Consider the following 12,131-nt stretch of genomic DNA (forward strand, 5'->3'; position numbering starts at 1 on the left):
AGGCTCTGTGCTGGATGAGGGCTGGAATCTTTCCTTATTAATTTCTCAAGTCCTAATTTCTAACACAGTGCCTGGTACATCATAGGCACTCTATCAGTATTTGCCAAATGAATAAAATGTATTCAAAAGACCAGATGAAGTTTGCATTCAAAAACTTTTCTTTCTGGAGCTGTTTTGCTTTAGTTTCCCAGGAAATTCAATTTAAAAAATTTCCAATCTTGTTAATAAGCCAATATGACCTCAAAAAAAAAATTCCAATCATGCTGCCAGTAGCCTGAGGGGGTGAAGGAATGTTGGCATACCCCGTGGGGCACATAACTTTGGTTGGTCATTTGGCAGCAGGGACACTGATCTTGCTCGTAGGAGCCCAGCAAGATGGAGGAAAAGGTACCTTGCCGAGGGTCTCCCGTATCAGACCCTCTCAGATCTCATCCAGTGCCTGGAGCTGCTCCCCCGCCATCCCCCACCTTGGAAGGTGTCACTTGAGAGGCAGGGCTGGGACAGGCACCCAGGGTTGAGTCTGTTTCCAAAGCCCTGTGCACCACATCATCGCGCCTTTCTGAGCAGCAGAATCAAGGACAGCTGCAGACCTTCACTCCTTCCCACCCAAGCACTTCGCACAGCATCTTCAGATGTTTGGGCCACTCTTTCAGCCATTCCAGTTTCCCCGATGGAATCTGGCATCCCCCTGAATTTACCTACATCTTTTTCAAAACCTTTCTTATTTCTTCTCTGTCATACCTTCTTCAAGACAATAAGTCTAAAAATTTATGATACACAGTGTGATTCTAAACTTGCTAATATTTGCAAAAGAACCTCACCTCTTCCAATTTTAAAGAAAAGCCTTCTGGCTGCAGCTGTCTCCATTTCCCACTAGGTTCTGCTCCAGGACTTCACTGCAATTCTGAACCTACGTCCCCTAAGATGCCATAAACTGTGCTCCAGTTTCCCAGCTAGCCAAGGAAAAGATAGGAAATTCTGCTGAAATACTACTAATTAAGAGCAAACCAAATGGAACAGAACCTGAGGAAAGCAAGTTCCATGACAGGCAGATGAGGAAGGGGGTGCAGATTGTTTTTTATGTGAATTCTTAAGTGAAGATTTACTTATAGAACCTCAGAATCTTATGCAGTACATCTCCCACTTACTCAGCTATGGAATTCCCACAAAAACTTATTTAAGATGTTACTGATTTCTTCACGTTCCCCAAATGTGGAAGGAACTTAAATAAGCAAGACTCTCGCTAACTACTCTTTAGACGATTCCACTTGTTTACATTTCTTCTTCCCAGAAAAATCATCCTTTATCCTGATCCCTTATATTCTCTTTCTAACTTTCCTTCCCAAACTTGAGGAAACAGGTCTCCTCTCCCTCCAGTTACTTCTAAAGTAACTGAATTTTTAATTGCTTTTGCCGTGGAAGCTTTTTAGATGCTTTGAAACGTCAGAACTGCATTCACTTACCAGTTTCCTCTTCACCATCTAGGAGAGGACAGGAGCAGGCAGGGAGGTAGTAGTAACCACTTCTCACTGAGGTCTCAGTCACCTGCCCATGGGGTCTCTCTGTCTTCTGACCTGGGTCCCAGCTGAAGGTCCTTAATAGATGGGAACGAGGTGGATTCTCAAAGTGTGTCCTGTGGCGCCTCACAGGGTGCTTCAGGAACTGAGGGCTGCTAGGGAGGGGGAGGGAGGCCACACAGGTGGGCTCTGGGGGCCTCCCACCCCAGCTTCAAAGTGAGCCACCTGGTTTCCACTGGTTTATATATGTATCCTGGGTTCATCCTCTCTAAGGTTCCTGGTTGCTAAAAAGTTTTGAAAACCTTTTAAATAGCACAATACCTACCCATCATGTACATTTTGGCCATGTAGAAAAAAGTAGTTTAAAGGAATAAAACTAAAGCTACCTGTAATGAAGCACCAGTTCTGTGCTTCCCCATGTCTTTACTGATTCTCACAGCTCTGTGAAGGGGCTCACTGCACAGATGAAAGGCTCCACCTGGCCATCTGCCTAAGATCACATGGCAATCCTGTGGCAAACACTGGGCAGAGTCAGCCCTTTCCCCTGGGCCTGGTCACTCGCCAACCACAAACTGACCACTAAGCCCCTTTAAAACCATCTACAGGGCCAGCCCCGTGGCTGAGAGGTTAAGTTAGCGCGCTCCACTGCAGCAGCCCAGGGTTTCGCCGGTTCAGATCCTGGGCACGGACACGGCACCGCTCATCAAGCCACGTTGAGGGGGTGTCCCACATGCCACAACTAGAAAGACCCACAACTAAGATATACAAGTATGTACTGGGGGGATTTGGGGAGGAAAAGCAGAAAAGAAAAAAAAAACATTGGCAACAGTTGTTAGCTCAGGTGCCAATCTTTTTTTTTTGAGGAAGATCAGCCCTGAGCTAACTACTGCCAGTCCTCCTCTTTTTGCTGAGGAAGCCTGGCCCTGAGCTAACATCCGTGCCCATCTTCCTCCACTTTATATGTGGGACACCTACCACAACATGGCGTGCCAAGCGGTGCCATGTCTGCACCCTGGATCCGAACTGGCGAACCCTAGGCCACCGAAAAGCGGAACGTGCGAACTTAACCGCTGCGCCACCGGGCCGGCCCCTCAGGTGCCAATCTTTAAAAAAAAAAACAAAAAACAAAACACCTACAGCTTCAGAACATTGATGTGCAATTAAACAACCTTGTCTCGAACATCCTGTGCACAGTGCCTACATGCATTATCTCATCTGTCCACTTCCAAACTTACAGGGGGAATTTCAAATAATTCATTTCTATTCTTTAGGCTTCTTTTTTCATGGTTTTCCCCCATGAATCTTTGCACAGTGATTCAGCAAGTGGCTCTACCAATTTAAATTCATTTTGCCCCACTGATCCTTTTTCCTTCAATATCTACACCAGTTAAGATTATGCTGGCTGCTCTAGCCACCTCCATGAGATGTATGGTGGATCAAACAGAAGAGAAGTTCACTTCTTACCCACATAAATTTAGTCCATGACAAACACGCCTGATCCATGATTGGCTTTTTTCCAAATGGTCATTCAGACACAAGGTCCTTTCCTCTGGTGGCCCCAGCACCTCCGTCATTTGGCTCAGAGGAGCCTCCCACATGGCAGGCCACAGTAGGGTCCACGTAGCTCATTTGCTACTGTCCAGAACCAAGGAGGCAGCCTCATCTCACTGCAACAAGGGCTGGGCAACGAGCCGCAGCCACTGCCTGGGATGAGAGGCAACGGGTGAAATGGATTTGGAGAATGAGAGTGGTCTTTTATCTCAGAGCCCCTTGCATGGGACTTATTATTAATTACTTGATTTGACCAGCATACACCACCCACATTCAAAGCATGATCCCTCGTTGTGCCCTAATCAAAGGGACCAGTCTACACTATGTCACTTAACTTCTCTGTGACTCAGTTTCCTTATATTAAAAATCAGGATAGGGCCATCCCGGTGGCACAGCGGTTAAGTGCGCACATTCCGCTTTGGCAGGCGGGGGTTCACTGGTTCGGATCCTGGGTACAGACATGGAACCATTTGTCAAGCCATGCTGCAGCAGGCGTCCCACATATAAAGTAGAGGAAGATGGGCACAGATGTTAGCTCAGGGCCAGTCTTCCTCAGCAAAAAGAGGAGGATTGGCAGCAAATGTTAGCTTAGGGCTAATCTTCCTCAAAAAAAAAAAAAATCAGGATAATAATAGTACTGACCTCACAGGATTGTCATGGAGGATTATGTAGGTTAGACAGCGCTTAGAACACTACTTGGCACATAGTACGTGATATACAAGCACTTGTTAAACAAATAAAAGGGTACAAGGAGCTGGCCCCCTGCAAATTCCTAACAGATTCCTGTCTTCAAGGTGTCTATTAGGAAGTGGATGGTTGTAGAAGCCCTAGGATTGGAGAGTTCCTCAGAGGCCAACAAGTGCAGTCTTCCATCCAGGATAGAAATCCCTGTAAAACACACCCCAGACTTGCTGCAGGGCCTTCCTGGTAAGGACTTCATTCCCATGAGCTTCCACTATTTTTGGATGTTAAAAATGCTCAGCTCCCCGGAAACATTTCCTCATTGTTGCTGATTCCTATCCCCATTTAAAAACTCTACTTCTGCGTCCATCTATTCTTTCGTTCACTCACTGATTCAACAAAGATGAGGAGCCACCATGTTCTAACTGTGACCAAGACATTCAAGGTCCAAGCCCACATGGGAAATGAATTAGCTTATATGGGTGGTGATTTTAGATGCTTGGAAACAGTGACATTTGAGCCAACACCAGATGAACAACAAGCAAGGGCTGCCATTTCAGTCTGGAGAGGAAGAACATTCCAGGTGAGGGCCTGGCAGAGATAAAAGCTCTGAGATGAACAGATCACGTAACCAGAGAGTGTTGATGGCAGGATAGGTGACCAAAGAGACAATGGAGAGGAAGAGTAGGGAGGACCTGTGGCCTGGAGGTCTTCGAAGCACTCTGGAACTCCCTTTGGCTTCAACTGGAAGCCACGTTAAGGTATTAAGTAGAGAAGCAAGTGAGCTTCTGTTTGTAAAAGGTCACTCTTTTTCCACAGCCAATGGACAGAGAAATGGGGGCGGAGGGGAGTGATCAACAAGACTGGAAGCTAGGACTCCAAGCAGACAAAGGTTCCAATATCCAGGCCAAGGAGCGATGCTGTCTTGGTTAAAGTTGGTAGCAACTGCAATGATATTAGAAGTGGAAGGATTCGTGATTCTAAAGATTTTAGTAAAGTGATTTATTAAATATACACCTAAATATGGCCAGATATTCATACTTTTGTAATAATTCTTCCTGGAATTCACAAGGGGGAAAATGAGCTCTGTATAGCATGTGTCAATCTAGGCAGAGCATCATCTATTACATTATAGGCTATTTTAAGTATTCGACTGTTCTTTGAGCATGACATTCCCCACCTCTGCCACCAAAGATGATACTGTACTTCCTCTAGCCAATAAAGATTTTACCATATTACCTTTTACTGTCATTTTTCTCTTTTCCTTCCTTAAAGACCCCAGTGCGTCTCCACAAATTCCACCCTCTTTAAGCACTTATTTCTCACCAAATCTGCCAAATTCCCCTCCTCGTGGGATCCAGCATTTGCTAGGTGAATCTATATTCATGCCTGAACTTGGAGTTCAGATCCCAACTACAGTTACTTGCAATGGCAACAATTACAAATGTCAAATTTCAAGACACTTTCATTAAGAAGGCCTCAAGGAAGAGTGCTCAGTTTAGGGGAGTGGGGCTGCCCTTGGGCAAATACGGCACACACGTTTTCTCCTCTGGGTCTTTGCCCCAGTTGCTCCCTTGTTTGAGATGCCCTTTCCCTTCCTCACCGCATGACTAATTTTTATTTGTTCTTCAAGTGCAGCCTACATCTCTGCCAGAGGCACGTCCTCTTCCCCAACCCAGCTACACTGAGTGACGCACCTCTGGAATCCCTATACAGATCCATGCTTACCTTGACAACAGCACTCACTGGAGACTCTTACCTCTTTTTCTTCACTGTTTCTCCTACTGGACCCCAGGACACATGTCTAATTTATTGTTTTATCCAAGCAGGGTTGAATATGTTTGCTGAATTAATACATGGCACATCTCTCATGCTGCTGATGGTTACATAAACTGAAAAACTGATGGGTATATACACTGAAAATCTGTTTGGCAGTATCTACTGAAGCAGTGGTTTTCAACTGCAGGTGATTTAGCTCCACAGGGGACATGTGGCAGCGACTGGAAAGATGTTTGGTTGCTACAACCAGAGGAAGGGGTGCTGCTGGCATTCAATGGAGAGTGGCCAGGAACACTACTAAGCATCCTACAATGCACAAGACAGGATTCCTCAACAAAGAATTATCCAGCCCATAATGTCAACAGTGCCAAGGCTGAAACACACATTTATGACCCAGTATCCTACTCCCAAGTATATATGCCCAAGGGAAATGATGTATATATACATCAAAAACACATACAAGAAAGTCTGTAGCAGCTTTATTCATAAAAGCCCCAAATTAGAAACAATCCAAAGTCCACTGATAGGAGAGTAGATAACAAACTGTAGTACCTACGCAATGGAATACTACACAGCAGTATAAAAACAAAGGCTGCTACATGCAATAATATGAATGAATCTCACAGATATAACAATAAACTAAAGAATCAGACCAAAGTAACAGGCAAAATTAATTGATGGTGATGGCAACCAGAATCATGGTTACCCCTAGGGGCAGGCAGGTGCTAAGTGGGAAGGGGCAGGAGGGAATCTGAGGAGCTGGGCCTGTTCTTTATCTTGATCTGGGTGATAGTCACGTACACTGTGCTGTGCACTATGACTCATGCACTGGATGTGTGTTAGACCAAAATAAGCTTTACCAAGTGGAACAGTCCTCTAAGAGCCACCCTACCAGCAGGAATCATGCATTGGTTTGCTGCTTCATAAGCAAGATTTTTCTAATGGACTTTTTGGTATACTGCTGGCAGGAGTGTAAGCAGGTGCATTTCTGGAAGGCTATTTTACAACAGATTTCAAAAACCTTAAAAGGTGCACAATCCTTAATTCAATTCTGTTTTGATTATTTTATGCAAAGGGATATTTAAGGATGTGCACACAACTTAAGCTTCAAGAATATTTATTATAACATAATAATATAAATAAGTATATGTAAATACAAGGGAGAGGGGGCAATAAACTCAGTGCCCATCCAAGGGAATAGTATAATATTATGGAGTCATTAAAATGATATTTTAAAATCTAAATGCAAAATATTTACAACATATTAATTAGAATTAAAAAGCAGGTCATTCAACAATATGTAATCTGAGAGATGGGAAGGAGACACTCGATATGTTAACTGTGATTATCTCTGGGTAATGGGAGATTATGGATTGGAATTTCTTAAAATTTTCATCGTTTTTCTTTTTGGTTTTTTACTAAAATGAACATATATCCCTTGTTAATAAGAAAGTAACATACAATCACTGTTCTTAAAAAGAAAGGTGAAGGGCAGGCCCAGTGGCATAGTGGTTAAGTTTGTGTGCTCCACTTTGGCAGCCCAGGGTTGGCAGGTTTGGGCCCCAGGGATGGACCTACACACTGCTCATCAAGCCATGCTGTGGCAGCATCCCACATACAAAATAGAGGAAGACTGGCACAGATGTGAGCTCAGGGCCAAACTTCCTCAAGCAAAAAGAGGAAGACTGGCAACAGATGTTAGCTCAGGGCCAATCTTCCTCACCAAAAAAAAAAGAGAGAGAGAGAGAGAGACAGAGAAAAGAAAAGAAAAGAAAAGAAAGGTGAGTTTTAGACTCTAAAATTGAGTACTAGACCTCACACAAACTCCCAGGTTGCCACTGTATTCAAAGCACTGTGTAAATCTCCAAACTCCCACGACAATGGCTCAGGGGAGCAGGGAATCAGTAACGAGCTAGAGAAAATCCTAGGTCCTCTGTGCCATGGCCTGATGGTGGGGTTGGTTACACAAACTCATACATGACTTAAATCTCATAGAACTGCACATACTCTGGAAAAAGTTGAAAGCAATTCCATATATAAATATGAAAATAAATATTTTTGACTGAAAAAAGTTCTAGGTGCTATAAAAAAAAAAAGAAAAAGGCACTACCTTTCCTGAATTATTGAGTCTGACTAGTTAGATGGTGATCACTTAACTAGGTAATCTCATCACCCCCAGACTCACTGAAAAGACACATCTGTCCTTCTCTGTAAGGTGGAGATAAATTCCCTTTCAGAGAGTGCTTGCAAAGATTCAGTGTGATAATGCATGAAAAACATGTTACAAATGGGAACTGTGGGTTATCACCAACGTGAGCTAGTCTCACCTACCACATGAAGAGACTCCTTGGAAAAGAGCAAAACATCTCTCCAAGGAAGCTGCGTTCTCTGAATTCTGTATGGCTGTGGCACATGCTTGATTATTACGTAGCATTGCATAAGATTTCTCCTGTAACTCACCAAGATTCAGAGTTCCTCCTGAAGTCACAGAACATGGTACAGAGCTAAAGGTAGGAGCAGCTGCTTATACTGACAGGACAGAGAGGGGTATAGGTCCCTTAGCTCACAAATCCCATTATAGTAGAGGGTTTTGGTTAATTCTGGTTTTAAGAGAAAGATTTTTCTCTTCTTACTCATTAGTCAAAAATACTTCAACAAACAAACAACAAACTCGAAAGATAAAGCATTTAACAATGTTAATTTTGAACGCCATATGTTCTTCTCCAGCTTCTCAAGGTCATACCTCCATAATCAATGATTACAGAGGGTTGATGATATGGTACACAGAAAAAAAAACCTATGAAGTTTAACCTCTAACAGAAAGAGCCAACAGCTCAGATCCCAGCCAGCCATGACAAAGGACCGACAAAGCCAAACAGACGGGAGCCCTCTGAGCATCTGTGAATCTGCCTGTTCCTTTGCCATCTCAGAGAGAGCAAATCATAAGACCGCTCAGAATAAGAAACCAAAAGGGCAGAAGCCCACAAAGCAGATGGGTCTGAATTTCGTGCTGTTTCCAAAGAGTGAGCTTGCATGCTGTGTTAGTTATTTACACAGGGGGCAGATGAGGCCAACCGCTTAAGGGGCTATTTTAGGGGAATACACTGCAAGTCTGGTTAGGAGAAGGTTCTGGGCCCTGCACTCCCAGCAAGCATTTTCAGCGCCCAGGCTGACCCCCCATCCACACAGGGGTTAACAGCCTGTCAGCTGGCCCTGCAAGCACAATCTTCGTATTTAAATCATCCCAAGAGGACCCACACCTCAAGAAACAGCCAGCCAGAACCTGGGGGAGGACAGAGGAAAGAGAGGGAGGGGGGTGATGCAGGACTCTCTCCATCTGTAATTGAGGGCTGCACTTCAGGAAAGCCTGATCCAGGAAGCTAAATGCACTGGGGGGAAAAAAAAACAGAAGGAAAAAGCTGGGAAGGCTAGAACAGCCTGAAGAGCAGTTAGGAGTCTCCACCTAACTACTGAAATGCTTCTTGTCCTGTCCCCTCCTCCTCTCGGCTGGGCACCAAGTGTCTCCCTACTGTAAGCAGTCCCACTACAGGGCCAAGGGTGGCTGTAACGCAGACCAAAGGCGCAATTGTGTCCAGTGTCTACACTTCCCTCATGCACGGGGACTCTCTGAAAAGGGTTCTAGGTCATCAGAGGGCTCCCAGACAAGCTGTAATCTCTTTCTAATAAAAGAAACCCTACTTAGTCCAAACCAGCACAAGTAATCACATTTACATATAAGACACAATTATACACAAACACACACACATACATGCCTATCTACGTACATACATGGACACGTTTTTATAGTGGAAGGCAGCCAGGAAGCCTGCTCCATAAGTCTAAAATCCTTTTCTTTCTTCATCTGATTCTAGCAGCAACAGCAATTTCTATTACAAATTTTCTATTATGAAGGTTGATTGTAGATCAAAATGCCACCCTTTTGCTTGTCTCTTCATCCCATCCTGCCCACCCAGTGAGATTTGTTAATAACCTGGGGAACAAAGATGGAAGAGAGGTCCAGGTTGCATTCCTTGTAATTGGGGAGCACATTCTTGTTGGAGTGTCTTAGACAGTGTACTTTGATAAACCTAGCAGGTTGAACCTCTCATATCCATCTCTCTCCACACCACTAGGCACAAAGATTTTCTCTGACCAACAATGTATTTCTGCATCTATTTTCAGCCCCCTTAAATTATATTTCACTATTTCAGGGAATCTGAATTCATGCTTAATAAGCCATCAACCTCATCCCTCCACATCCACCCCAAATTTCCCTCATGGAGTGTTGCAAGGAGGAAAGGAAATTCTTAACTGGAGCCAGATTTTTAAAAGCAAGCTCCCACACAAAACAGGAAAACAAAATTAGATAGCAATATCATCAAATAACCACTAGTGTCTTTGGTTAAAGTGCTGGACTGTGATTCTCAGGTCCAGGTGTGAACTCAGTGGACATCTGAAGGAAGGAGAATTTGAACCTACAGTCAAATGACACAGGATATTGCTCTGAAGAGCCCGTTTAAGTACTGCAGTGGCAAGATTAAATTGCTATGCCGGAGAATTTCCCTCATTTCTAGGGTCACTAAGAAACAACATTGGGTTAAGATTTATTTCAGTGTGTTCATCCTTCTCACATCAGCATGCTCATGAACCTTGTTCATATCCAGGCTTAACCAAACCCAATTCCCCTTTTTCCCCTGAGATACAGGGAAACTCGCTCTGTTCTTCCAGGCAGACATGTATCTCATGTGTTCGAAGATCAAAAACTGGATCACAGACACCCACAGCATAAACCTGCCAAACCAGGACTCTGCGTAGGTATAATTCTTGAAGAGCCAATATGGACAAGAGCTGTCCAGGGCTGAAGACCTTATGATATTCTGGAAAATGTAGGCCGCGTAAAAAGACTATACAGAGTGACGTGACTGAAAATTCTCAAACTCCTAACTGAAGGCCAAATGAGAACATGCTTTTAAATTTACCCACCCCAAAACACTGCACAGCTAACTTGGACTTTGTAAGCCCAGCTGTAGCTCAGTGCGTCCACAGTGCAGCCTGCCTGGCGGAGGTTTGCAGACCACTCCCTGCTGATAGAGTCCAGCCAACCCTACAGGTCTACCAGGAGACTGCAGCATGATGTCCAGACCCAAGTCCAGGCACTAGCCAGGGGTCCCCTGGGCCTGTCCTCCCATTTGCCGTATTCCTGTCTGGTTGAACAATAACCAGGGAGAGCCACAAGAAAAGCTGCATCATGCCAGTGCAGCCACTCCCTGGTTCTCAACAACATTGGTTGCTCCCACTTCCACCCATGAAAATGGTGTTCAGAGGCCTGCCACAGAAGGCCACGGAGCAAGGAACAAAAGCATTGGAGAACTGCTGGAATCAGGTGGTCTCCATCACTCAAAGAGAGCTGGGGCTGCTGGGCTTCTGCAGGGTAAGTAGAGATATTTTTAAATGAACTCTCGAAAAAGGAGGCAGTAAAAGATGACCTCAAGCAGCCACCACTGCCAGCACTCCTGCGACCTTCTCCAAATATCAGGGGCATGTCTATGACCACAGCACTAAGCAGAACACTCATGCAAATGCCTTCTGGTACAAGAATATACACCTTAACGCTGCTAAACTGGTCCTTTCACTTTTCCCTGTTCTTAACAAGAGATCCTGAACGGCAAAGGCAAGGAAAGTTTCTCAGATAAACTGTAGAAAACTAAAGGCCGGTGAGTGGACGCCAGTTCTCCCTGGGCCTGTCTCCTGCTGCTACTTGCCCCACCCCAGCACCTGGGTGAGGCCTGCTCCCGAGCCATCATTAGAAAATGACTTTCCAACCCAAGCCCCGTCAGGCTTTCAAAATCCCCCCAACTAGGAAGGCCTAACTCTGACCCACCCCTAAGGGGCGACCCCACAGGTGTGACTGGCTTGGGGTGCAGGACCTGGGACACTCCCAGCACGTGACGGAAGGCTCCCTCCACGTCCGTCCGTGCCAGTGGCAAAGTGCTGGCCCCGGCCTCTGCCACATCCTCTCCACCCACGAGGAAGCCGCGGCCCCCACACGCAGTCAGATTGATTCTCGCACTTTTAAGTCCCCGCTCCCATAGCCTCATTTGTTTCCTGAAACGCACAGTGGCTATCGGTAGCCGGCCCACGGAGTCTCTGGAATCCTCCCGCCCCAGCACTCGTGTCCCCCACCCCGGGTCGGGGTACCAGGCCACCCCCCGCCCTGCAAGCGGCTCCTTACCGCCAGTGTCCTCGAAGCGCGGGGGCGGCCGGTCCCGCAGCGTGGCGCTCCAGCCCGCGCCGGCCTCGTCCTCCTCCAGCTTCTGCGCGTCGGCGGTGCGGGGCGGCGGCGGGGCAGCGGGAGCCCGCGGGGGGCCGGGGCGCTCGGGTTCGTCGTCCGAGGAGGCGGCCGAGGAGGAGCGCGAGGCGGCCGAGGTGCTGTAGAATGGGTTCCCGCCGCTGTCCGGGCCCGACTCGCCGAACACGTCGTCCGAGATGTGCAGGCTCTCGTAGCGCGCGCGGGCCGCCTCCAGCAGCGCCGGCGCCCTCCTCCGCGCGCCCCCGCCGCCCTCGGCCATGGCCCCGGCCGCCGCCCGCGCGCCCGCCCCCCAC

General features: G+C 46.3%; 1 protein-coding gene across 1 annotated transcript in view; it reads right to left on the reverse strand.

Annotated features, from left to right (window-relative positions):
* Positions 1–12,117, reverse strand: part of PGBD5 (piggyBac transposable element derived 5) — a 113,251-nt gene extending 101,134 nt beyond the window's left edge. The window contains exon 1 of the mRNA XM_046654360.1: positions 11,761–12,117. Coding sequence (XP_046510316.1) covers positions 11,761–12,097 — 337 coding nt within the window. The 5' untranslated portion in view covers positions 12,098–12,117. The remainder of the gene's footprint in view (positions 1–11,760) is intronic.
* Between the last annotated feature and the right edge of the window lie 14 nt (positions 12,118–12,131).

Source organism: Equus quagga, chromosome 2, assembly GCF_021613505.1.
Source record: "Equus quagga isolate Etosha38 chromosome 2, UCLA_HA_Equagga_1.0, whole genome shotgun sequence".
Classification (NCBI taxonomy): domain Eukaryota; kingdom Metazoa; phylum Chordata; class Mammalia; order Perissodactyla; family Equidae; genus Equus; species Equus quagga.